This window comes from Calypte anna, chromosome 26 (genome assembly GCF_003957555.1).
Source record: "Calypte anna isolate BGI_N300 chromosome 26, bCalAnn1_v1.p, whole genome shotgun sequence".
Taxonomy (NCBI): domain Eukaryota; kingdom Metazoa; phylum Chordata; class Aves; order Apodiformes; family Trochilidae; genus Calypte; species Calypte anna.
In genome coordinates this window covers 4014518-4042489 of record NC_044271.1, presented here as the reverse complement: position 1 = coordinate 4042489, position 27972 = coordinate 4014518, and the positions used below count along the sequence as shown (strand labels likewise).

The following is a 27972-nucleotide window of genomic DNA, read 5'->3' as shown; positions in this document are numbered from 1 at the left end:
TGGTGTTAAGGCAGATGGAAGCAGCTGAGCCATCACTCAAGGTCCTTCACAGCCATCTCCCCAACTCTAGGTCTCCACATCAAGGCAGGGAGCTTGTCCTCCAGCTTCCCTTCTGGATGATGGCAGACATGGATCCCACCCCCATGGACAAGTCACCCCCACCCCCAGCCCCCCTTGGTGTGGCTGGTTAGTACAGAGGTGGTGTCAGCATCACCTGCCAAGCAGAGCAGGGGTCAGCAGGGCTGAGCAGAGCCTCCAGCAGAACCCCACCGGGCTGTGCCCCCACGCTGGTGGCTTTCAGAGGAGCCTTTGCCACATGCTGCTTCTGAGCCAAAAGCTTTCATCAGACACCCTGGAGCACAAGGAGGCGAGGGGGAACAGCCTGGCCAAGGGAGAGGAGACCTGCCTGGAAAAGTGGAAGAGGGAGGCGAGATGAGCCGGAGGGAAAGCAGCTACAGCTCCTCTGATTCCGAGGGCTTGGCAGGCAGAGAAAGTCTGGCTACCACCCGGGTCAGGGCCCTGTTCTCAGCCAGCAGTTGCTCATTCATCTGCCTCAGGGTGTGAATCTGTTTGAGCTGGTGGAGATTCTGCAGAGAGTGACAGGAGTGGACAGAAAAATACAGAGAAAAAACACCACGAAGACAAAAGGGCACAGAAAGGTGAATTTAGTCCACAAGCAGTAAAAGAAAAAAAAAAAAGAGAATAAATGAAAAAATTAGTAGCAGTGAGTGGTGGATGGGCAGCAGCTCCAAGGAGGATGGGGAAAGCCTTACAACATGCTGAAGATGTTTTGTGAACCTTCCCTTTCTTCAGGGACTCCCGAAGCCCAAATAAAGGGATTTCCCACCACCAAGCAGGACAGTTTCTTGCAGGTTATATTCTGGTATACCCAGGCAGTGAGCTCCAGCAGCTCCTGGACATAGGAACTGCTGTCAGAACTCTCAGCAGGGATTCACCACCCACCCAGGCTTTGAAAGCACTGCTGGCAACTGAGAGGTTCTTTTAAATTGCTTTTCTTCATCTATCTCTAAAAGCTAAGGTAGTCCTGGGTAACAAAGGGCAAGCAGAGCTTCAGGGGAGATTTTAAAGGCACAGACTGAAGGTCCTGAAATTGTCACTGTCCCACAGCAGACCACTGGGACATGTACCGTGACTGCTCAGGTCCTTCACCCCTGCAGCATCCCCAGGACAGCTCTTGGGTCTGCTCAGGCTTCAGTTCTGCCCAAAGGTCTGGGACCTGTGTGGGTTCCCCCCCCTTCCCCCCAGATTCAACCCTTCTGTCACAGGGTTCAAGTTATCTCTGGTTTCCAGAGGTGAAGATTCAAGAGCCTTAAACCACTAATTTTAACACGAGAGACAATGAGACAGCACCTCACACAGGGGGCTGGTGACAACATGGCATTTGTGGTACAGAAGACACAAATGAGCAAAGGATGGTGCAGAAATTGGGCCCCAAAGCTGGGGCCAGCAGAGGGAGAGCAGCAATGGGGAGATATAGAACAGAAAAGTGGTCAGGAAGGCCAAAGGGAGGCAGTGAAAGCCATGCAGACATCACTGTTTCTGGCACAAGGGTGACATCTTTCTGGGTGGTGCTAAAGGAAAACCCTGTGCTGGGTGCTGGTACCAAGGGCAGGACAGGTTCTGCAGAGCTGCTGTTTGAGCTGCATCCCATCCCTCTGTCCCCCTGACAGCTCATCAGGAATGGGGAACCCCCCACCCCAGAGGAGGGACCAGAGACACCAGGCAGGGGGAGAGTAAGGAGGGAAACATCTGTGAGAAGTTCAGGTGAGAAAATCCCACCCCAGAACCAAAGAAGCTTCTGTACTGCCCATAAACCACCATGCTCTTCCCTGTGTGCTCCTACTCATGTGCTTGTGATGGCAGGGAGGAGATGGAAGGGGGGTCTGCAGGGAGGGGAATCCTTTCCACCCGAGGTGTATGATGTGGAGCTGACTGCAGCTGGCAAGGCTGCAACCCAGGATGTTCTGTGCAAGGGCTCATTCTTCTATAAAGGAGAAATATTTTGTGTAGCCCCCAGTCACCAACTTGATCCCAAAAGCACTTCTGCTCCCTGATAAGGAATCAAGATACCACATCCCAAAGCCCTGCAAACCTGACAGAAACAAGGCAGATGAGTGCATGGAGCCAGCAAAGGATGGGTCTGAGCACCCCGAGAGCATCAAACCAACAAAGCAGCTCCTGCTACATGGACTCTGCCAATGCAGTTCTGACCCCAGGAACAAACACCAAGAGGTCCTGAGGCAGAGCCACAGCCAACAAACTGCAGGAGGGTGAGGGACCTGCCCAGATCTCAGCCACTGCCTGAGCTGTGCTGGCAGCCCCTGCACTTGGTGAGGACTCAGATGGACACCACCTGCCTGTCCTGTGATAAATCCCACCCAGGAGCTGTCAGAGGATGGTTCATACTGAAGGAGTCATTTGTTTTGGTGATATCATGGTAACGAACTCCTGTTTTATCACAAGGAACCCAGCTGAGCATCTGTCTGGCAGAAAACACCCAATACATGTAACCCGGGGTGCCACGCTGTTCGGGATGGAAAGGATTATGATCACTTTCAAGACCACCTTGATTTTTCCACAGCAATATAGCACAGAACCCCATCACAGCATCACTGGACCAAGCCCAGCCTCAACGTGCTGCCAGAACCATCAAAGGATCCCTTCTGTAAGAACGTGTGTGTGCTGCAGGTAGGGCAGCTGCCTTCATCCAAGAAACCCAGCAAAGGCTGGGAAGCTGGGCCTGGAGCCAAGGGTTAGGGCAGGATCTGGATGAGACTGCTGTGACTGCTTATCACTCTGCTGGACACTTGGCTTGGCCAAGGCAGGGTGTTCAGTTCAGCTGTACCTGCCTTCAGTCAAAGGATTTGGTGCCTGCAACACATGGGGAAATAAAAATGCCCAGAGCATTCCCAGAGCCAGGAGGTGCAATGGAATAAAGAGGCTTCTGTGACCTTGAAGAAACATTGCTCTGTTAAGTTGGGACCTCAGGCACTTGGCATTGAATTCAGCTCAGTGCAAATGCTCATTTGTTTTCTCCTTCCTCAGCCAAGTTCCTGTATCTCCAGTCAAACTCTGCAGTCACTAAAAGGCTCCATCACCTTCTCAGAGCAGGTCTGCAACAGCACTTCCACCACTAAGGAGTTCTTCAGATTACCAAGTTTGTCCTGCTCCTCTCTGTTTCTTGATTGCTTCATTAGCAGGGATTAAACTCATGAAAGAACAAAGCTTCTTACCTCAAGCACAGCCTGAAGTACAAAGTGTTTGCCACAGAAACCCAGGGCTGTCCTGTCAGTGCTGCTGTGCCTCCTCTGCCAAAGGCATCAGCTGCACAAAGGGGAAAGCCTGGCCAGGACATCTGATGTGCAGGGCTGGATACAGCCTCCCCTGGACCAAAAAGCTGACTGTGAGATGTGCTGGACAGGCTCAGTTAAAGACTGGTGGGAAGAATCCAAAATGCACAGCATTCATTGAGACCTAGGAACCTGGAATGTCTGGTTGTTGCCTCTGGCTGCTCTCCATGTTACAGGAAAGTGGTGGATTCTGCTCAGCAGCCATTCAGGTAGTGCAAGAAGCAGGAATGAAAGTCTCACCAGTATTAATAGATTTGTTTTCCTGGCTTGCCTTCCACATGAGGGATTCACCCAGATGCTCTGTGGAGGTTTTCTCACTCTGGGCAACCACACCTGGGCTGACTCCTGCTTTAAGGCACGATGAAAGTGGACGTGGGAAGTCCTTGTCCAGGTCAATATTTTTATCCTCAGATTTTATACTTCTTTTGTCCTTTTTACCAAGTGGCTCTCAAAGGACATAACACAGCACACTCAGGTACTTACCACATGCTGGAATGTTTGCAAGAACCACTGGAAATGTCATAGGACCTTGGGAGAGATATTTTGAATTTCATGTCTTTATTCTACTAACTAAAGGCCACTCTGGTTGATCAATGCACAGGAACCCAGCAAGAAAGCAAAGTGTGACCACCACTCTGGAGGACCCCATGACTCATTCTCAGACCACAGGCTCCTGTAGCTCCTGGCTCCAGCTCATGGCTCCATTGGGGCAATATCAAACATATCAAACTTTTAGAAGTTCTTCTCCTCTGCACCATCTTGGGTTCCATCAGTCTGCAGCTCTGGACCACCCAAACCAGAGGTGATTTGGCTGCATCCAGCAGTTCCTACAAGCATCTGCTTTCATTAATTACTTTCTGAACCAATATAAATGTTCAAAACTGACAGGCCACTAGAGGACACTCATTTGTCTTTTTACTCCATGGACAGAGCTGGTTTGTAGGGATCTGCACAGCTTAAGAAACAACACCAAGTGCTACCATTTGCATTTTCTCTTGCAGGACTTATTTGTGTAATTATAGGAAGGTCTCTCTGGAGTTAAAGGTTGCTACCTGTTCAGCAAAGAAAGCATTTGGAATTTAGGCATATTCAGTCTTTTCCTTTCCCTTCTGGCTAGCACATCCACACTTATTTCCTCCTCTGGAGAGAACAAGAGAGCCTTTACAGCGGGACTCAACCAGATTGTTCTGCTACTTATCACAGTAGAAGATGCAGCACAAGCCAATGGGTCCTTTCAGAGATGTGCATCTGTGCATCTCAGGAAACATAGGAAGCTTCAGACAGTAAACAAAATTGGAACCTCCTCCAGGGTGGCACTGAGCTCACAGCTCTCAGATTGGGTCTTGTTCTCACCTGGGTCCTGCTCAAAGGGAATGAAAGCGCAGGGCAGAGAGCAGAGGGGACATTCCATGCACAGGGGCAGGAAACCAGAATGTAAAACGATGCAAAACCAGCGTGAAGTTTTAGGTGTACTCAGGTGGCCAAACACGCTGCTGCTTCCTGCTCTGCTGTGCTCCCCTCCAGCCTCCCAGCCCCAGCTGGAGGAGAAATGTCCTTCCAAGCAACACCACGAGAGAGAGGAGAACGCGAGGGAGCGGCCGGTGGCAGCTGCTGGTGACACTGAGCCATGCTGCACTTCTCATCGGGAAGCAAATTCCTCTTTGCTGAAAATCTATTCCAGACTGATTGACTGACACAGCCCTCGGCAACATGCTTTAGGGAGGGAGGGCAGAGACACAATCACTCTGTGTTTTTTTCTTGGCCAGTGTGCGTGTGACCTCAAAAGCCAGCTTTGTCTTCTTACCCATCTGGAGAGAACCCCAACGGCTTAACTCGGGCTGCGGACTATTGAGAGCACAGAGGATCAGCAAACTCAAACTCATCGATGCCACAGAAGGTTAGTTTGGGGAAGTATTTAAGGAGAAGAGCTTTCACAACTCTCAGATCAAACAGCGTAACAAATTGAACATATGGTGCAACCAGATGAGAGACAACAGGACAGTTTTATTAGTGTTTAATATTCAAGGCCATTGAAGTAAATTTGGATTGCACAAAGGAACCCGCTCGGAGGTAACAGGAGTCCCTTCCATGGTCACCTTTAATATCCTACTCCTAGGTGACAATCCCAAAAGACATTAAAGCACAAAACCCAGGACAGTGAATAGATTCCTTCTTACCTTCATCTCCTCTTCCATTTCAGAGAGTTTCCGCTCCAGGGCTCGCTTCTCCTGTTTACAAGGATTGATAACAAAGATGGTCACAAGGATTTAGAAGGAAAACTTAAGAGTACATTTTCCTCTTTAAAGAGGAAGAGTCTTGTATTTCTGTAAGAGCATTTCAAAGTAACACACAGGTTACAACCAGGAGCTGATGAGATGGGACAGGGCAGATGCTAAAGAAGGAGGTAACACAAGCTGGGCCCATTCTGGCACAATCTACCTGGCTGAACCTCTGGTCACTAAAGACTGGGATTTGGCCAGACACAGCTGAGCTCACTACAAGGAATCTGCTTGCTCAGTTAAGAGGAAGGAGCACTCAGACCTTCAGATTTCACATATCATCACAAGGCAACCTGCTAGTGTTTCATCTAGTTCCTCTTCCCCAAACAGTCTTTATTTATAAGGATCAGGAATATTTTCAGTCTCAGGGGACCAATGGGCTCTTAGCACTACATGATACAGTTTGTTGGTCTGCAAAATAAAGTTATCAGAACCAAGCTGATTTGTGAGGAGAGGAGAAAAGTCTCAGACACTGAAAAGGTCAACACAATTATCATTGTGCAGTGCTCACAAGGCAAAAATATAACTTACCTTTTAATTAACATTTTCCTTCAAGAAATTACTGGGCCCTGCAGAGCAACATAAGGCAAAGATTGTGACTCAGAAGAAAACAGAGACACATACCCTTTTCTCCATCTCCAGCATGCTGGACCGGTCAGAAGTTTTCTCCTGTTTCTGCTGTGTAAATGAAAAATGGAAAGCTATTAGATCTGAGAGGTATTCCCAGAGTGCTGCACAAAGGTCTGGACAGACCATGGATGCATTTGCCTGGAGAAAAAGCAGCCTTTACAGAATCACTCACAATTATTTCTGTGAAAAGTAACAGTAGCTCCTTTCCCCCAGGAGCTAAATCCTTCCCCATGCTGAAACATGCACTGGTTTCCCATGTGTTTGTGGTTCCTCCACTCCAGGAGCTTGTTTCTGTCTTACCTGGGTGGCTTTTTCCAACTTGGATTTGATGTCGGCCAACTCCAGCTGGGCTTCTCGCAGTTTGGACTTCAGCTTTTGATTTTCAGACAGGGCACTTTCATACAACTGCAACACGAGACAAAAGGTTTCCATCAACCTGGCTGCTTTCCCAGTGATGCTGCAGCACTGGGAGCTGAGTGGAGGTGGCTGCAGGGTTTGGATTGCTCCTCCATGTCAGGGTATCAGAAGGGTAATCTGAATTGGTTGGATGCTTTACCTGTCTTTTCATAATTCTTATGAAATAACTAAACATCTGTTTAATTTTGTAGGGTATTTAATAAGAACGAAGAATCAAAGAAAGGATGTTTTTAATTTAAGTAAACTGCCATGTATTAAGTTTTGTGTTCTGGATCATAGAATCATCCAATGGTTTGGGTTGGCAGGGTCCTTAAAGATCACACCTGCCATGGTCAGGGACACCTCCCACCAGCCCAGGGTGCTCCAAGCCCCATCCAACCTTCAACACTGCCAGGGATGGGGCAGCCACAGCTTCTGGGGGCAACCTGGGGCTCAGCACCCTCACAGCAAACAATTTCTTCCTAAGATCTCATGTCCATAACCACTCTTGCTATTCTGGACTGTTATATCAGCAAAAAATAATTCTGTGGGCACATGCATGCTTGGGCCATTAGTGTTCATGGTATCTTTTCTTGATCCTTTCCAATCCCTCTCCAGCCCAACTCCTCAGTCCCCCTCCCCAAACACCTGACTTTGCCTGGTGGGGTTTTTTTTTGACCCTCTGAAGGGCTGATGGATTTGAAGAAAGCTGCTGTGACACCCAAAAGCAGCTGAAAGAGGGGTAATGAAAAGATACTTTTTCTCTCTCTTTCTGAAGAGCCTCAGTAAAGTTTTCTGCAGCCACAGGCAGCTGCTGGGGTGTGTGTAGTGACAATAGTACCATTAAAATATCCTACTTTTTTATAATCCCTATTTAAACTCTCCTCTTCTGCTTTGCTGCTGAGGTTCTCCCTGCGGGTGTAGGCACTGGCACGGCTGGAGGCACGGTCACTGTACGAGGAATCACTGCTGCTCAGGTTTGTAGCTGCTTCCAACCTAAAAGGCATCAAAGATCTCTCACCACGGAGCTGCTGTGACTCTGTGACAGCCAGGACCAGCCTGGCTCTTGGGGCTGATGCTGACCCAGCTGAGCAGGGGTTGGGGATGGCTGGGAACACCCTGCACCCCACCATGGGCATCACTGCCAAGGGCCAGGCAGCCACTCCCAGTTGGAACTGGGACAAACCACTGGGGAACAACCCAACCCCCAAACAGGGCTGGGAGTGGGCTCCATTTTGAATAGGACACAGAGGGTTTTTACTCTCTGCAGAGCAGCTGGTAAATCATTTGGGGAGCAAAGGATGAAAGCAAAGTGGCCCAAGAGTTGAGCAAGGTAAGAACCAAACAGCACCTTCAGCTTGAGCTGCTGGTTTGAGTTATAGGGAATCCCCAAAGTCATGCAAAAGCATGCTGCCAATAAACAGTACATAAAAAAAAAAAAGCTCCAGAAAACAAAATTCTTACCTGGAAAGTCTTTCATGCTGAAAGAAAAAATAAAAAAAGAAAAGAAAAAAAGAAGAAAAAGGCAATTAATAATGAGGAGAATTAAAGGCTAAAGAACAGCAGAGTAGCAGCAATTTCCTACCTCTGATACAAGCACCCAGCTCACAACAAGCCAAACCCCACCGTTTCCCATGGCCAAACTGGGGAGCTGTGATCCCTGCCAGAACCTTTTTGACTGCTTCAGCTTCTCTGAAACATCTCAGATTTCATTTCCTTTGCTAACCTAAAACCTACTGAACCTTGCTCTTCAGAATTGAAATCCATTCCTCTGAATCAAACCTAATCTATTGTTTCCCTTTGAAAACCATATTATTCTCCCTGGCTTTGATCACTGCCCTATGCCTGGGATGGTGGGAGGGAGGGATGGATGAAGCCCCTCGGTGTGCAGAGCTTGCTGCCTGAATGTCAGGAAATCACCAGCAGTACTTGGGCAACAACCCCCCTGTGAGGAAAAGCTTCACCTCAGTGAGAAGATCCACATCAGAAACATGCAGTTTCTGATGGAAGGAAGGGAAGGGAGAGGACCCTGACACCAGCCTGAGCCTGGACCTGATGGTTGAAGTGGGGGTCAGGTTCTTCTTCTCCCAGCACCCTCCAGCTCAGTGGCACCGTCCCCAGCGCTGCCTCGGCTGCAGCCCCACGGTGCTGGTGACCCAAAGGTGATCTGGGGCAATGAAGGCAGAGGGGAGGCTGCAGCGTTTTGCTTGGCAAATATCCTACATATCCTACAATATCCTACAGGGCCTGGCTGTGGGAAACCACCATTTTTTGTTATCTGTCGAGTTTTTGGGATTGGACAGCTTGTTCCCACAACTGATGAAATGGTATTGGCAGAGGTGTCCTGCAGGACACCCCACACCAACCTGTCTCCTCCTGCTCCACAAGGATTCTTTCTCTTGTGTAAAGACGTTTACACAAATTCAAGGTGCAAACTCTTCTTCAATCTCTTGACCTGGAAATCCAGCCCAATATTCCCCAGCAAGTTTTATTAGCAGGGTCACTTCTCTAAGCAAGCACAAACCACTTGCAGGTGCTACCAGTTTTTTTCCCTAGATCCTTTTCAATAAACACAAGAGTCAATGCAAGAACAAGGATGTTACAGACAAGATGAGAGGTCAGGTTTTTAGTGCCCAGACACACTTGTCTGGAGCTGGCACTGCCTGGACATGCCACTAAATCTGGCCCCAAACACGGTGCTGGCTGCCAGGGCTGCTGCCTTCCTGCCCCATGGGGCTTGAGAACTTCAGAGCTCCTGCCTGGCACCCACCCAGTGGCTCCCATCCCTGGGTAGGTATCTGGGGCACCCACCACGGGCAGCTGAATGAAGTCACCTCATGACAGGGAAGAAGAGGGCAGACCCAACCTTGTGGCCTCTCAACTCCGAGCCAGAGGATCCCATGGGCTTTGCCCTCTGCTCCTTGGGATGCAAGGACCTAGCTCCCTACTGCATGTTCTGAAGGTTTTAATACATCCTGTAACCTCATGTAACCCTCATCTTGAGTCCTGATTGCAGCAAAGGATTCCCTGAGGGACCAGCACAGCCCTCTGCCAGGGGACACTGTGAATTGACCAGTACCAAAGAGAGGAACTGATGAACCCAGCATGCTGAAGCCTCACGGATGGACAACACATTCAGCTGCTGAAGGTGATAAATGCAAAGCTCCAAAGGACAAGGAAACCCCAAACCCTGCAAGCTCACCGGCAGCTGGGTTCAGAGCAGGTCCAGGTGCCAGCCCTGTGCTGCAGAGATGGCCACCAAAGTTCCAGCAGCCTGTCCCTGTGCTGGCATGGGTTGTGAGCCATGGCAGTGGGTCCAGCTCTGGTTTATTTACTCTCTCTCTCCATGTGCCAAAAGCTTCAGCAGGTGAGAAGTCACCCACAGGGACATCAGATGGCTTTCCACCTAGCTGCCTCCTGCTGCACTTCCAAAGCAATGTTGGACGCTGTCTGAGAAGTTTCTCATGCAGCCAGAAGTGTGGCAGTGCCTGTTGTTGTCACCAGGACACAGGGACATGCCTGCCATTGTCACTGGGACACCAGGATGTGGCCTGCCACTGTCACCAGGACATGGCCTGCTTGTCCCAACAGCCCTGGCTTGGGCCACCCTTGGTACCAGCTGAGCTCCTGGAAGCTGAGCAGCAGTTCCTGTTGGGCCAGGGTGAGCACTAAAAAGATTTCCTGCTTTGAGCTACAAACACACTGGCTGCTGATTCCAGGGTTTTTGGAAGCAGAGCTCCTGACAGTTGTCTCTCTGACAGCCCTGGGCTGCCTGACAGCTCCCATTTAATTTGCCCTCTGAGCAGGAGTGGGGAATTAGGAAGCAATTAACGAGCCTCTTGTTGAAAGTGATTTGTGCACTTTATGGTAATCCCCTTCAGTGATGACAAACAGGGAGGCAAGTAATCCACTTAACAGAGAGCTTGCATTGATTTCCATAAGCACACCTGCTGATGGATCTGAACGGGGCAGGAGAATCCACACGTGGCTGGGCAGGGCAAGGTGGAACCAGGCACTCAAAGCTGAGCAGGTCCCTAAGCTAGTTGTAGCGGGAAGAGCCTTTCTTGCTCCTGGGGCTCGATGAGCTGCTAGCCTCTGCATTGCCTCACACAAGAGTAAGCTCCTCTCTGTGGGTGTGTGTCCCACCTTTATTGGCCCCCTGATAATAGGGGGCCTGCCCTAACCAGGCACAGGGACTCACACCCACTCATTGGCAACTCGAGGCACCTGGTTTATCTTGTTTCTCTACAGCTAGTCTGCACGGAGGAGGGAAAAATCATTTTAATTCTTTTTTTCCTCCAAAGAAAGAAATAATTTCCATAGGCAAGGAGAGCAGGAAAGTGCTTCTGCAAAAGAAGGGGGGGATAAGGAAGGAATCACTTTAAGCACAGCTGCTGGGAAGAGGACAGGGGAAAAAACCCCACCATGCTTATTGCATTTAAAACTCTTCCTGTGATGGATATGAGATGAAGCATTTTGGGCTGCATTTGCCTCTGTGACTCTAAAAAGGGAATGATCTGTTTTACGAGATGGGAGAACCTGGGAGCACCATCCAGCCCATGTCAGGGAGGCTGCAGATGATCTCTAAGGTCCCTTCCAACTTAGGCCATTCTATGATTTTATGATTTCTGGAAGGGGAAGTTGGAGGTAAAGAAACAGCTGCTGAGGCACCAAACGTGCTCCCTGACTGAGCTGGTGAAGGACACAGCTTTCCCTTCCCTTAACTGACCACTGTGCAGTGTGTTAAGGAGAAAAAGGGGATGCTGAGGAACCAGGGGACTGGCTGTTCCTCTGTGCTGGGTTTTTTCCTTCCTGGGGCTGATCTGGAGCAGCCCTGTCAGTCTTGCCCAGACTCCTTCACTTCCCCTGGGAGTAAACGTTTGACTAGAAACATTAACAGCCAGGAAAGCGTCAGGTTGTGGAATTATCCTTCCTGCAATCTTAACAGGGTCAGGTCACTGCGGGGCTCGGGGTGGGGGGAGGAGGACCCCAGGGAAATGCTGGGCACTGGAGGCAGCTGTCCTGGTTCCGAAACTGGCACGGCACCGAGCCAAGCCCCTGGCACTCCTGAAGAGCACCAGGACACCCCAGGGAATGGACAACTCCAAAGCACAGAACACTTACAGGAACACTTGCAAGTCTCTGGTAATCCTCAAATCTTGGACCTCTCACTTGAGGGATCACATAATCCTTCCTCCAGCAGGATCATGGAGCTGTTGGAATTAATCCAGAGGAGGCCCTGGAGATGCTGGGAGGGCTGGAGCAGCTCTGGAGCCAGGGGGAGAGAGCTGAGGGTGTTCAGCCTGGAGAAGAGAAGGTTCTGGGGAGACCTTAGAGCACCTTCCAGTGCCTGAAGGGGCTCCAGAAAAGCTGGGGACTTGGGACAAGGGCCTAGAGGGATGGGATGAGGGGGATCAGTTTCACACTGAAAGAGGAGAGATTTAGGTTAGACATTAGAAGGAAATTGTTTGGTGTGAGGGCGCTGAGCCCCAGGTTGCCCCCAGAAGCTGTGGCTGCCCCATCCCTGGCAGTGTTGAAGGTTGGATGGGGCTTGGAGTACCCTGGGCTGGGGGAGGTGTCCCTGACCATGGTGTGGGGGTTGGAACTGGATGGGCTTTAAGGTCCCTTCCAATCCAAACCAGTCTGTGGTTCTATGATTCCTCTGGTCCATCTCATTGTGAGCAGCACATTCAGGTAGTGCTGGGTGTGATGAAAGACAGCAAAGGGGTTCAGCTGGTTTTGGAAACCCCCCAGACAGGGTCAGAGAGGATCCAACCCAGGTGGGCTGGCAAAACATGCAACATCTGAGCTGGGACCTAAGAAAAACTGCAAAGGACTGACTGTCCTGCACAACCAGCTTCCTCCTGCTCCCCCAGTGTTCCCTATGCTGATGTTCAACCCCAAGGGAAAAGGGCACAGCTCAGGACTGGCTGTGGCTTCACTGCCCTGAAGTGCTGGGATGCTGCACAGCACCAGGAACGTCAGAGGGATTTTAAAGGTGTGCTCAGACTGGGGAGGGTAGGAGCCTTCCCTTAAAAACTCCAAAACTCTTACAGCTGTTGGGAGTTTAGTAAAGCATAATTAAAACCAAATTTCTCGTGGAAGGTTTAGATGAAACACAGCCCTGAAAGGCAGTGCCAGAAGGGGGATTGGCCACTGCCTCCTGCCAAGTCAGAAATTGGCCTAATTGCTTCCAATTGTGTTCTTCTGCGGCTGGGATCTGACCCAGCAAACACAGAAAAACTCTACCATTTACATGGAAAAAAAAATAGATGCTTTGGGAACATTTTATGCTTTTTTATCTCCAACTGGCCAACCTCAGGAAAATGTGCACTATTTTAAGATAGTTCTCAAGCAATTTATTCTGGTGTGTTTTGCCTCAGTGATCCTGATCAACGCAGCCGATTGAATAACCACAATTTACCAAAATGCTGGAGCCCACCAGCCCTCCTGGCCTCCCTTTCCTTAATCCAGAGGGGAAGTTTTAGGAACCTCTCAGATTTGTTCTTGCACTGGCAAATATCATCCTGGCGAGTCCTCTTTCAGAAATTCAATGTAAACAAAGCCAGCTGCTCCTGGGGCCAGCTCCTTCCCTCTTACACACCAAGGCCACTGCATTCCTGCTGTTCCACAGCTCCATGTCCCTGCACCTGCCCAGCTGTAGGTGCTTGGCTGTGCTGGTGGCCACAGAAAGGACAACCTGGGTCAGGGTGCTGTAGCCAGGTCTTCCCAGAGCTGGGCCAGGAGGAAAAGTAATGAGGAAAGCTGCCTGGTACACGTCTGCTCCTCAGACCCAGCTCTGTGGGTTTGACCTTATGTTCCAGTACTTAAATAGGGGATACAAAGAAGATGGAGACTCCCAATTTACAAGGAATTCCATGGACAAGACCAGGGGCAAAGGGCACAAGTTGCTTCTGGGCAGATTCCATTTGAACACAAGAAGAAAATTTTTCCCTATGAGGACAGTCCCAGACACTGGAATGGTCTCCCAGGGGAAGTGGTGGATTCTCCCAGTCTGGAAAGTTTTAAGTCTCAGCTTGATGGGGTGCTGAGACATCTCAGATAAACAATACTTTTAGAATGGTTGGACAGATAATCCTCGAGGTCCTTTCCAACCTGACATGCTTGGATTTTATGACCTGGATCACCATTCCCCTCAAGCCACATTTCCATTCAAGTCAGGTACAGGAGGGATCAAGTTTGGTTTTCCAGGGGGTTCAGAGCAATCAGAAGTTGAACTCTGCTGGTGATACAGGTATTTGAGGTCACTGCCTTCCTCACCAGGCTGCTGTGCTGACCCAAGAGCTGCTGTTTGCCTCAGCATCCCCTTTTCTGGAGCAGATGTGATGGATGGTGCTGCCCCCACAATGCGTGTGCAGCTGTGTGAGTGCAGGGATTAAAAAATCCCATGGAGATCATTAATAATCCAGTGCAGCCAAACCACCTCCATGTAACCTCCAACTCCCCAAAGCCTGATGCAAAATGGGTTCTCACATACTATAAATCAGCAAACTTTGTTTAATAAAAACTGCTGTTACTGAAGCATAATATTAAAAGGTTCTCCATGATGGAATAGTGGCTTTGGCAGCTGGTTCCAAGAGATCCCATGGCTTTTGGTACAGCTAGCACGTATTTAATCAGAAACAAACACATATGGCTGCAACAGCCCAGCAACCACATCTCCTGCTGTCCCAAACATGTCTGAATATTCTGCACTTGTACAATAGTTTGTGTGACTGCCAGCCTGTGCCTCAGTTTCCCTCTCGCCTGGACCACTGGCTTGGCAGCAGCTGCAGTTTATCACCACTGTCTCCTGGGGATAAAATTCACCATGGAAAACGTCACGCTGGATTGTATTTTAAATTTAGTAACCCGGGTTTGTTGCTCTTTTAAAATTTTTTTTTCTTCTTTTCCAAAGGATCAAATTTTATTGGTGAAAACTTTAATTCTGCAAAGCAATGTGATCTTACACACAACTCTCCAGACATGAGGAAATAAAAGACAAAGGGCCAAGTGGCACAAGCCGAGAAGATTTCTGCTCCTAAATCTCTTCATCATGAGAATGCCCCAGGTGGAGGGAGTTTTAAACAAGGCTTTAGTGTTCCATCTTGGGCTTCTTTCTTAATTGTCCATGACCCTTCAGATCCTTCAACAGTTAACAGTCTCCCTGCTGTGGCTTGGATGGATTTGCTCTGCTCCTTGGACGGGAAGAGAGCTGAAGCAGAGAGTTTAACTGAGGGACACAAACCACTCACCCTGTGGGTCACAGCACATGCCCTGACCTCTGTTATTTATACATCCAGATGCAGCCAGAGACAGGAGCATCATCTGGCTACTGAGTCACAGCAGGGAATATGGACTGGGTGGTGCCCTAGAGGATGACTGGAAGTTCCCAGTCTGCTTCCAGATATGGACATTTACAGAGGAAAACTCAGAAAAACCTGAACGACCCCAGAGAACAAAAGGATTTTGCACTGATACCCATCTGAAGAACGTAAGGCTTGAGAAGTAAACACACTGGGTGCTGCAGAACACAGACTGAGGTTAATTGCCTTGAAGTTCAAGTTCCAGTATCCCACACTGTTCTCTGGGCTCATGGGGGAGGAGCTCATCTTTTCCACCAGCACTGCATCACTTGTCAGCAGTCCAGAAATGAGGTAGAAAATGTCACAAGACAACTTACTGACCCTATTTCAGTCTATGTAGCATCACTTTAATCAAAACTAGAATGAGTCCAAGGTGCTAATCGGAAACCCAGGAAGATAAAAGTTTTCTGGAGAAATGTTTTCATAAATCTCTCTATTTCCTAACACGTTTGCAGTGGCAGCACAGCAGGCCAGGGGATTCACACAGCTCTGCCTAAGGGGAGTGTAAACCTCCTACCTCCAGGATCTGAAACAGGATTAAACCTGTTGCAAAAGCTCTTGTGGGGTGAAGACTGATCATCAGACATCCTTCTGTTTAAACCTCTGGACAGGCCAGACCCTGATTAGGTGTTTCTACCAACCCCTCAGGACTCCTGGACATTTTCCATTGATTAAAAGAAGTCTGGCTTGGTCAGACTTCATATACTTTATTTATGTATTAACATCTAAGCCAGACTGGTTTTATTCACATGCCAAGCACCTGCAGCTCCGACAGATAACATTTCTGTACATTAACTTTATTTCCCCCCCAAAAGATTTGCTTTACAAAGCAAACTCTAGACTCTGTGTCTAGAGACAGACACAGACATTTGTGTCCCCGTCAAGAAACTGCACCCAGGGGAGAGCAAATGCTGCCATGGTAATCACTGCTCAGAGCCCCCTGGGCTGGATGTGGAGCCTCTCTCTACCAGAGCCAGCAATTTGGCAACTGTTGGTTTTTACATTCAGGTATTACTATGCACTGACTGGGGAAAACATATGGCTCGTAAAAGGTGATGCTCCTGCATCCCATACCACACTTAGTGTGGCTCCTTCAGCCACTCCAGTGAAAGGCAGAATAAAATCAATCAGGGCAGACCATGGAGTATACTTAAAACTTTACTGCCAAGCCCTTACTGACAAAAATTCAGCTTGAAAGCTCAAGTAATGGGCACGGAAGGTGGCTTAATGAGGGAGTGATCTAACATCAGAGGGGAAAAACCCATAAATACGGCCATAACGAGAAGAATGATGAAGAGTCTCTTGAGAAACAAGTAAGAGCCATGGAGTGATGGCAGCCAGAGGGATGCAGCAACCATTAAACCAACAGCAGACGTGCATCCTGACCAGGGGTTTAAGTTTGGATGGTCTTTTTCAGTACAAAAAATATCAGATGGCAAGAGCAGAAGGAGCAGTGTGCAAAGGGAAGGAAGGATGGTGGACAAAACAGTGGGAGAGCCCAAAGCCCCATCCCAGGCACTGCCAGAGCACACCAGCACCTCCTGGGAGTTTGCATCAAAGCAGAGAGCAGCAGCCCATGAACTGGCAGCCACAGCTCCTGCGAGATGCTTGTCACTTGTTTACACACTTAAATACACAAGGAGGGGGGTGAGGGGGATGACTCAGTCTGTGTACACTGAACACGACTGATTTTAAACAACTTGGGCTTTGAAAGAAATTAAAACCTTTTTAGCTTAACTCACTAAGAACACATTTGAAGGGTTCCCCACCTGCTATTAAGTGATTATCAATCCTGTAGCAATTTGCAGGGCAACTGGCAAGCACAGCTATAAACCCAGCTGAGTCCCTCTGAGCACACAGGAGATGGGTTTGTGTTATCTCAAATCTCCCCAGAGATGGTCTGATAGCAGATGGGAAGGAAGGAGAGACCCGTGTGCCAGGGGTTAAACATTTAACAGCCCAGGGGCAACCAGCAGCCATGAAAGCCCTCGAGGATGAAGTTCCTGAGGTCAGCTTCCAGAACACCACAAAACCCTTTTTACATCTTTTGGGCAATTTTTTCCCAACTAAGATCTGTCACCTCAGAAGGAACAGACAATGCACGTCAGATCTGAGCTACCACCAGCGCACAGATTAACTCAACACTTACATCTAAAATTAGCCTGCCTCTAAAAACTAATTCCTCCAGGCTTTGACTTCAGCATGATAATATTTCTCAACAGTGAAGGGACTGCCTGTGTAATGACAGGGACCCGGAGTGCTTCGTGGTGCCCCTTCATATGACTCCAGAGCTGCCAGCAATGCTCTTATGAAATGTCCCAAACTTTCACACCCCCGGGGAGACAGATCCAGCTCTCCCTTTAGGAGGACCAGCTCCCTGCCTTGCCTCCTGCTACAGGTGGTTTCCTTCATTTTTTTGCTCTTGTTGAAATTACTAAACTACACCACAGGTCAGCCCCACCCCAAGGGGCAAAGACAACAAGTGGGGATGGACAAATGTGGCTTAACAAGCTGGTCAGGTTTTCCCTCACTGTCACAGGTGAGGGTTTCTTCCAGCCACAGCCCACCAGGAGAGGGATGTTCCTGTGAACAGCAGGGCACGGGGAAACTACCACGACAGCAGCTCCCTAGAGCCACCATTCCAAACAATCTCAGTGCGAGGACTTTTGCAGCTCACTGAAAACCTGTTGCTGCAGAGGCACCTTCCCGAGTTTCACTGAAACCATCCTCCTTTCCAAGCAAACCACAGACACAGGTCTCCAAGGGCAGGACAACACAACACCACTGCCACCGACAGGTGCCCAGCAGATCTCCGTGTAAAACAGAAAGGAAAAGGCTGCTTACTCTGAGCGTCTTTGCGATGGGGGAAGGAGATGACGGGGGAGAGTCTGACTGAGCCTTCCTGCTCCGGGTGTATTCCTTACTCCTGGTGTACAAGGACGACATGGCCTCTCGGGCTGGTTGTCTTGGAGAAGCAATACAAGTCTTGCTCTCCTGTTGCTCTACGCTGGGCAGGTCTTTCTTCCAAGGTCAAAACAAACTAATTAAACTGTTCACAGCTCTGGTAATTAAACCCTGCTGTTTAGGGTGTATAATTTTAGGCATTAATCTGCTGCAGGGAGAGTTCAGGCTCCACGATGCTTCTTGTCCGCAAAGAGGAGAGGAGAAAGTGTCAAGGACTTGCTGTGCTCCAGCGTTGCTCCGTGCCAGTCTCACCAGCCCGGCACCAACCCGGTGGCTCCACAAAAGGACATTTCCCCTCGTCCTGGGTGTGCTGCAGGACCAGAGAGATCTCCTTCCAAAACTGCAGGAGCCAAAAACTCCCGGCTCAACAGAGAAGCACCAGAAAACCACTGGGTTTATCAAAACACAAAGCTTTTGCAAACAAAAAAAAAAAGAAAAAAAAAAAAAGGGAAAGAACCCCCAAACCTGTCTGACTCGGGAGCGCTGCTGCGAGCTCTGTGCAGAGCTGCACGCTCTGAGAGAAATGTGAAAGCATAAATCAGGAACAAACGTTGGTTTGGAAAGGGGCAGTCCAGATGAAGTTGTGTTTTGTTCTGTCCTCCTCTCCTCCTCCTCCTCCTCCCGGCGCCGTTACCCACACGAAGGCGAAGGCTTCTCCCGGCCCTCCCGCTGCTGCCTTCTGACATTCCAGATCCTGACTCGCTCTGCCAGGAATGCTGGAGGGCAGCCAGCAGCAGCGATTCACTTTCAGCTTGGGATTTGGGCTGCCACTTGTAGGGGGAAAAGGGAAGAAAAAAAAAAAAAGAAAAGAAAAAAAGAGGGGGGGAAGGAAAGAAAATACTGAACAAGCTCCCAAGGCCTGGCTGGCTGCGAGCAGGAGGTCAGGGACGGGCTGAGGGCACTTTGCAGAGCTGAGGTTCCAGCTCCAGGCTGCGTGCTGTGGTTGTGACAAAGGGAGATGGTGGAGAGGCCATGGAGCAGTTCAGTTCATGCTGGTGATGGGAGGACACGCCTGCAGCACAACAGGGGTTTTGTTGTTTGCTCTGGAGCCTTCATGAAGCTGTGAGAAGGGGCAGGGGGATTGCCCTCATCCAAGGAGTGGCTGGGATGGAGGAGGAGGAGCTGGGAGCTCAGGAGAAAGGGTGGGGACTGTGTGTACCTCTCCCATCAAACTTCCAGCTGGCTCTTTGCAGAGCTCCCTGGGAAGCTGCTCTGCAGGGTCTCAGAGATGGCAAAATCAGTTGCTGGAAAGGAGGGAGGATCCCTTCTGGCCCATCTGAATGAGCACAGGGGGTGGTCTCTTGAAAAATGCCCTCAGAGATGCAGTTTGAGCACTGATTTAACCATAATGTTGGTACTCTATTATTTTTCCTTGCCGTAAAAGCATCATCCCAGGTAATCTGCACTAGGTCAGTTCCAGTAAGGCAGTGTTAACCCACCAGGAGCACCCGGGAGGACCTGTCCTCATCCAGACTCATTCCCACCCACCCAAAGAGGCTGCTGACCAAATCCCTGGGTGCCTGGAGTGAACCCACCTGCAGCCAACACTCTGCTCCAGTGCCACAGGCTGCTTCATCATCAAACATTTCCTAGCAAGCACAGAGGAATATCTATATAAAGACATCTTAAAAGCATTGTTACACTTGGGTATCTCTCTGTTGATCTCTGTTGATATTGCCCTTTCTTGCACAGCTCTTGGCACCCGGGTGATTTCACTGACACTGGCCGTGGCAGGCTGCTGGGAGCAGGAGCTGTGTCAGCTTCCCTGTCACCCAGCACCTTCACAACCCAACCCAATGCAGCATCCCTGTGGGACCATGGAGAGAGGGCAACAGGTCTGCCAGGTTGTCCTTGTCTGGGAAAGACACAGTGAATTCAGCTTTCTACTTGGTACCCCATCCTGAGGAAGGAGGAGAGTCAGTCTTCACTGACTGCAGGGGGTGGGGGAAAAAAGAAAAGTTTGGAGTGGTTTAATTCTGCCTGGCAATATTTCTACATTCCCTTTTAAAGGTATGGAAATGAAGTCCAGACACACAAGAAGGTAGTGACAGGCATCCCGCTGTGCAAGGAGACTGTGGCTGGACCTTGATCTTTCCAGCCTCCATCTGTTGCACTCATCACCCCCAACCTCCACCTCTCCCAGCAGCCCAGAGCAGACTCTCTACAGTGACAAGGTAATTCAGATGTTTTAAATGCATATTTATAGAACTTGCACACATGGCTTATCCTTTGGCACTAGGCTCAGTTTCAGGGGTTTCAAAACAGCAAGTGAAACTGGGCTAACCTGTGTGGCCACCAGCAGGCTGGAATGTCTTAATCACAAGTCCCAGGCTGACAAAACCCAGCTTAGTCACCAAGGTGGAGTTCAGCAGCTCAAAATTGCAGGGTTTTGCTTCCCTTCCCCTCCCATTCAGTCCTTTAGCAATGTTGCTGCATCCCTCTGTGCTCATGGTCCTACTGAGGAGGGCTGGGAAAGCTCCAAAATCAATGTTTAAGCACAGAACTCACAGCTTGAGCCTCAAACCAAAACACAAACTGAGCTTTCTCTTCCCTCCCAATTAAGTTAATTAGTCATCCAGTGCAGCTGCCTCACAGATTGACAAAACACATCTTGGTGGACAATAATTCATTTTAAAGAGGAGTGGCATGAGAATTAGTATCCTTGTATTAGCCAGGAGAAAGAAGAATGTGATGCAATATGGCAAAACAGGCCACCTTTCAGCTTTATTTCAACAAAAGTGCCTGATTTATGGGTTTCTTCCTCCCATTCTATACACTTTACTTTCAAGCACTCCCCTGTGTAGGTGGGAAACCCCCCTGCCTTGCAGCACTGCTGCCCTCACTGTAGTGTTCAAGGTCTTGGTTTAGATCTGTTTCTGTCTGCTAAGGAGATTCCTCAGGAAGAACCAGCAGCCTGGGCTGTGCTAAAGCTGTGGTGCTGCTTAATTTGCTAAGGAATATTTATACAGCTACCAGAAGGATGAGCAAAATAAATCATCTTCCAGGAGCATTTCCACAACAAAAAAATGGCACCCAGTTTAATTTGCTAGAGGAAAGGACCCACGTCCAACAAAGAAGATGAAACCCTGAGCTAAATATTAGAGGGGAAAAATATAAACACTCCTTTTACCCACACTGAAAATCTTCAGCTACAGAATATGACACTAATAAAATAAATTTAAACAGCAGTGTAAGTTTCCAACCTGCAGGAGATAAATATGGGAAACAAAGGTAGAAGCCAATGGTGCAGATTGATGCTCAGGGGTGATGTGAGCCCATGGCATGATCTCCAGGACTGCAGAAGTAAAGAAAGGAGAAGCTCTCTTGGGAGACCAGGATTCTAATAAATCTTGAAGAATGAGGGAGAGTAGTTGGTATTTTTAAGCACATTATAAAAAAAAAAAAATCCCCACCCTCACTTGTGGATTTGCCACCTGCAGAAGGGAAGTGTGCTGTTTGTGTGTTGAGTCATGTTCCAGCCCAGGGAAACACTGAAATGTGTAATCCATATTTTATGCAATACTAATTCAATACTAAATCAACTCTAAAGCCACATTTATTCACATGACACTTCTCTGCAGAAACAGAAATAAACTACCCTGGCAGTTGCTTCCAAGAGCCAGGCTACAAATCCTGTATATGCCTGTAAAATAATTGCTCTAGGTCTTAAGTAGTTCTGTAAAAAGTCCACAGAAACTTATTTTAAACATGAAAAAACCATTAAGTATTGATGCAGAGGAGAGAGTCAAGATTAGATTCCCTATTGCTTTCACATTACTGGAGTGGCATACAAAGCTGAAATCCATAGACTAAGAATCTCTTTTGTAATAACATTTATATTGGGGCAAAGTTTAATAAACCCTGTGATTCTCTTCACCTTGGAACATCCTATATTTCTGATTACTCCAGCCTTAAATAATGCACAGTCTTTGAACACACTGAATGGTATCACAGCTTTGCCCCTAGAAGGGTTTCTTACTCCTGTTCCACTTCCAATAGAAGCAAATCAGACTTGAGAGTTATTTTATAGAATCACAGACTGTCAGGTTGGAAGGGACCTCAGAGATCCTCTGGTCCAACCCTTCCAGGCAATACTGTCATTTATCTGAGATGTCTCAGCACCCTGTCTGGCTAAAACTTAAAACTGTCCAAAGTGGAGGAATCTACCACTTTCCCTGGGAGATCATTCCAATGCCTGACTGCCCTCATGGTGCAAAATTTACCCCTTCTGTCCAACTGGAATCTCCCCAGCAGGAACTTGTACCCATATGTGCTGAGGGAAAGCCTGTGATCAGGCTGAGTCTGGGGCTGAGAGACTAGGAACCTGGTTTGGTTTTGCCCCACAGAGTTCCACAGTCAGATGAAGGTGATGGCTGCACCTCAGGTACCTGCACACCTGTATCCTCTGTGTGGGATATTGCAGTAAAACCTCTCTAGAGTATTATCAATATTTGGAAAGCAATTCCCCTGCAAAGAAAAGGCTGAGCCCTGTCAGCTCTCCTGCTCTCACCCCTGCAGTCACTGAACCCATTGCTTTCTGTGCAAAGAAATTCTGCAGGTTTTGTCTCATTTCTGTGCTGACTGGGAAACTGCAGCACTGCTACTTAACCCAGGAGTTAACTCTGTGACCTAGGAACTGAAATCCAGTTTGCAGACACAACTGAGAATTCAGAGAGCTGGAGAGCAGCTGCTGTGATGCAGGACAGCTCAGGGGCAAAGCTGTAGCAGCTCTACTACACCCAACCCACTTATACATTTTCTGTTATTTTGGATAATCAAAAGTTGATAAAAAATACACACTATTAAAAAGACCACTTTAAAATACTGTAAATAAATTACTTTAAAATGGTAAGCAAGCTTAACCAGGTTCAATTACAGCTTTGCAGGGTTTATTTAGGAATGAAAAGGCAGCAATGGTTGTTCAGCAACAGAAGGCTGAAGGGCTGTAGCAAAGAAATTATTGGTCAGGCAATAAGCTGTGTTGTAAATGTGATGAGAAGGCACTGCAGCAGTTTGCCATAAATGGATGTAAACCATAGAAGTGAACAGGATTTCATCTGCAGTGCCCTGACTGGGATCCCCATGAGCAGATCTGGTGTTGTGTCTCGCAGATAGGAAGCAGAAGGAAAGGATCTTCCTCTCCTCCCAAACACACACACAGCAGCTGACAGTCTATAATTGCATGTATGGCATCACACTTCTCCCACTTTTTGTTCCCCATCACTAAATTTATCATTAAAAGGTTGGCAGCTATAGCCATTAGGCATACCTGGATTAGCATTAAGCAGTAGAAGTAATTTTAGTGTGAGCTGAGAATAGCACATTTTAAATATAAAACCTCAGAAACCACCCCTGCCCCATGTCCCTCATCCCCACATCTCCAGGGCTCTGAAACCCCTCCAGGGATGATGGGGACTCCAGCCCTGCCCTGGGCAGCCTGGGCCAGGCCCTGACAACCCTTTCCAGGCAGGAATTGTTCCCCAGCTCCAACCTAAACCTCCCCTGGAACAACTTGAGTTGTGCCAAAAGTTCCTCTTGTCCCATCCCTTGTTCCTTGGGAGCAGAGCCCGACCCCCCCTGGCTCCAACCTCCTCTCAGGGGGCTGCAGAGAGCCACAAGGTCTCCCCTCAGCCTCCTCTGCTCTATGTTTTGGTCAAAAAAAGCTACATAATAAAATCCAGAGATATGCTTTCCACTGTCCAAACAGAAGTCCAGTTTAGAGTATTGCTAATGTCAAAAATCAAGTTATTTCATCCAGTTACTACTGTTAAGGATACCCCAGTGTTAAAATATAATATTTTCTAATCAAAGACATTTGTCAGATATACTCTGCAGGTCTCTTCCCCAGTCCCAGGTTCTTACACAGGATGAAGCAGCCCAAGGAGGATGAGTTAAGCACAGGGAGGCAGCAGAAATCTGCAAAGCCAGGAACAGCCCATGTCAGGGAAACTGAGAAGCAAACACTCCTATAAGAACCAGATGCAAACACAGCTATTTCAAGCTAAGGGACTTTCCAAAATATGACAGAGAGAAATAGAAATCTTGAGGCACTCACAAGAAGAGTCATGATCCATTTTGCTCTTTATTTAAATTCATCTGTCCCTGCATAGCTCCTGCCTGCCTCAGCCCCTCTGCAAAACCTTTCCCTTAGCTCTCTGTGGAGGGGACTGGCTGGCACAAAGCAATATTCCAGTCTTGCTGGCCAAACTCATGGAGAACTTCGAAACATTGCTATCTAATTCCACCTCAAGCCTATTCCTGGTCTTCCTTCAGCAGCAGCAGACTGTGAAGCAGATGGTTATGTTCATTCCCAAGGATGAAATCTCAGAGTGAGGAAAAAGTTCTGTGTGTGTGTAACTCACAGCAGTGCCCAGGTTTAGCTACATTCTAGGTACCTACTAAACTGAGTAAAGAAAATGTGACAAGGCCTGAATTAAAGCAAAGCTGGTAGAAAATCCCTGCCAGGAAGGAGTTTTGCATCTTAAGGTCTCTAGATCACCACATACCAATAATGAAATAGCTTCTGCCCAACTATTTTATTTCTCATAGGGAAAATCCAGGTCCAAGAGTAAAAAACCAACAACATTCCAAATACGAAGCTTTTTTTCCTAAAGAGCAGTATACTAGAGGATAAAAAATCAGAACAAAAAGTGACCTTTAAAAACAAGGGGGACAAACAGCATCACCACACTTGCATCACTGGAACACACAATTTTTCCTACAGTGGTAGTTTGTCCACAGTATATTTGATTGCCAGGGAATCTGACTTAAGTTTTCCAAACCCATGCAGAATACTCTTTGATTCCTTGTTAACCATCTGGCAATACAGCTTCTGCTCTTTGCTCCTTATGGTCACATCTAAGAGAGAAATCATTCACTCCCTAAAGTGGGGACTGCACCAGCCTGCATGGCACTTGCAGGCCACATGGACTGTGAGCTTCCCAGGGGCTTTGCCACTGAGCTGATGAAGGCAGCACCAGCAGAGGGGTGAGAGGGGCTGAAGGGAGCACATTCCAGTGCCATCTGCTGCACCCACTTCCTCCTGCCCACACCAGCCCACCTGCTCCCTTGGGCAGACACCCCTGTGACCATGGCACAGCCATCAGGGGCTGCCCACACATCTGCTGCTGGATGCAGGAATTTGAATCCAGCAGATGACATTTTCTAAAGGATGTTTTCAGCCACATCAGGAAAAACATCCTCCCTGTGCCTGCTGGATGACTGACAACCAAGTCTGAGCCTCAGCTCCCAGAGCAGCAGAGAACCTGTAAGTACTTAAGCAGTTGGAGATATTTTTCCTCTCTCTCATTTTGAGCACATCGGGTGAGACAGAGTTTGACAGTTTTGAACAAAAATTAACATGACACTCCTTTACATGAGTAAGATAAACAGATGCTGGTAATCTTTAAATGGACTACAATTATAAACAAAAATAGGTATAAACTAAGAGATTTATTCTGTCTGTGGGACACAGACAAATGGATACTGAGCAGGACTGCTCCTGTCTCCTGGTGCAGCCAATCTACTGCCACCCCATCCATCACCCTGCGTCCAGCTCTGCTTCCTGGTTCCTTCTAGGAAGAAAGCAAAAGGATCCTGGGACACCTGAGGGATGACTGCCATGTAGGGAAAGGGACAAGACCCTGGAGTGTCATGGGATCATTTGAAGTGACTGCAGCAGCCTCCCAGCAATGCCAGCAAACGCCAAGGTATCTGGTGGGATCTGATGTGCTGCCAAGCTCAGCTCCATTGCTCCAGGAGAAATGACTTGATGACAACTGAGAAAGTTCAGTCACCTCGGGCTGAGCTGAAATTGGGGGAGTAGTTTTACTAAAGAAGAAGTTAAAGCATAAAGTTACCTTAAATAGTTAGGAGTCTATGACCTTGCAAATCATTCCTGGAGAAGTTGCTATTTTGCTTCATCTTCCTAGGACTCAGAGCTCGGATTTTAGCTGGTTTTGTGTTACTCCATCTCTACCATGGGCACTGCTTCACATTACCTCCCTAATTCAGCAGTTGGGGGAATTAGAAGAACAAACCTGAAGGCATTTAGCCGTAACTCTGTTGCCTACATAACCAACTTGGATTGCTTGGCTTTAAGCACAAACAACATTTTCCTGAGCTGTAAATAGGCCCAGGCAGCCACACTGCTGCTTTTAATGCTGCAGCTACAGGGACAGTAGACAGCAAGTCTGATGCCCTTCTCTAAACACTGAGACAAGGAAAACCAACATAAGCCTACTAGGCTGGAGAACTCAGGAGGTAAATCATCTGTGCAGACATGAAAACTGTTTGCAGAATTAATTTAAATTTCTACTGTGTCTTCCCCCTCCACCTCCCAAAGAACCCAAAGCACTAGGAACAAGAAAACTGTTCTGCACCATATTTAAAGCTCTGCAGCAAAACCTTAGCTTGTGCTCTTGCAGCATTTTTCAGCTATTTTAGATTCAACTTTATGTTGCCAGTTACATTTACATTGAAAAGCCCCTTTCCTCACAGCATACAGAGTCCATTCTAGCATTCTGTTCATAACCAGGCCTGGGAGCCAATTTCTCCCAGCCTTACTTAACAGATAATGAAAAGCTCTCCAGTTCAACTGGAGTGAGGCTCAGTCCCATCTCCCCTCCCTTGGCCATGGGCCAGACAGCTTCCCTCCTGCTGCATGCTGCATCTCTGCTGCAAATCAATATTCAAGGGTAAAACCAGGGAAAAACCATTGCCTCTCAGTCCCACTGGGACCCTGGGCTAGGAGCAGGAAGGCAGAGGATGAATTATCGCTATCTAAATTAAAAGATTTTGCTTTCTTACCAGCTAGGAACAAGTTCACCTATTCTGTTCCCTTTGACTAGTCAACTTTCCCTTGCATCCCAGCAAAGCAGGGCAGCTGGAGGACATACCTTACCATATTAGGCCATCAGAGTCCAGAAACTGGAGGACTCAGAGCCTTCCCAACCTTAAAAAGACAGCCCACAGGCACTGGGGTGAGAGGACACCAAACCAGAGGGCTGGGGTCCTTGCTGGGACTCCAAGGGCAGTCTGGCTACCGCAGGCAAGGCACAAAGCACTCACTGAAGCTACTGCTGATCTCGGTTTCTGATCTTTAAAAAGGTGGATTTGATCAACAGTGCAGTTACAGAAGCTAAATGGAAGTCTCTGCAGAAGATGAAATGCAAAAAATATAGGTGAGAAACAGAACACAGCAAAATCAGGACTACCAGGTCATAACTCTGAAACAGTAAGAACATTAAGACATTTAGTTTGCATAAGGAATTTTATGGTTCATTGGCTTTCCCTTAGAATTCAGGGAATCAAGCTTAGAAATTCTGTCCTTCCAAGACAGGGGCTCAGTTTTTATAAGTATCCAGTTGCATCTGCTGACTTCATGTTAAGCAGAATATGCAATATTTACAAAACAGTGTGGGCTTGAAGAGTGTTTTGCAGAATTTAAAATACTTGTGTTTCATAAATCAGAGTACAGGGAGACAAGAATGGAGACTATTAATACACTTACTGAGACTGTAATCTATAATCACTTGCTTCAGTGCTACTTCTGCATAGAAATGAGTTCTGTAAATGTGTCTGGGTTCTCTACTGTGCTATACAGACTGTCCTAGAGGAAGTTCAAGGGAACAGATGTTTTCTTTGACACTTTTACTACCCAGAAATTGTTACTTTACCAACATGACACTCAGCAGTTCCATTCCATGGGCAGGGACACCTCCCACCAGCCCAGGGGGCTCCAAGTCCCTTCCAACCTTCAACACTGGGGCAGCCACAACTTTTCTAGGAAACCAGGGCCAGGGGCTCAGCACCCTCAAAACAAAGAATTTCTTCCTTACATCTCACCTAAACCTCCCATCTTTCAGTTTAAAGCCATTCCCACTTGCCTCATCCCTCCAGGCCCTTGTCCCAAGTCCCTCCCCAGCTTTCCTGGAGCCCCTTCGGGCACTGGAAGGTGCTCTAAGG

At 48.1% G+C, this 27972-nt stretch overlaps 1 protein-coding gene across 6 annotated transcripts in view; it reads right to left on the bottom strand.

Annotated features, from left to right (window-relative positions):
• Positions 1-27972, bottom strand: part of PPP1R12B (protein phosphatase 1 regulatory subunit 12B) — a 100383-nt gene that overhangs the window by 5930 nt on the left and 66481 nt on the right. For 3 of the 6 annotated variants that reach the window (XM_030465385.1, XM_030465388.1, XM_030465389.1), the window contains 6 exons: positions 8141-8157; positions 7534-7672; positions 6581-6685; positions 6275-6328; positions 5549-5599; positions 407-587 (listed from right to left, as the gene is read on the bottom strand). In XM_030465385.1, the coding sequence (XP_030321245.1) occupies positions 453-587; positions 5549-5599; positions 6275-6328; positions 6581-6685; positions 7534-7672; positions 8141-8157 (501 nt within the window). In that variant the 3' untranslated portion in view covers positions 407-452. Of the gene's footprint in view, positions 1-406; positions 588-5175; positions 5217-5548; positions 5600-6274; positions 6329-6580; positions 6686-7533; positions 7673-8140; positions 8158-17886; positions 18472-27972 lie in introns of those variants that run through there. The other 3 variants (XM_030465387.1, XM_008499400.2, XM_030465386.1) reach the window with 3 other exon arrangements.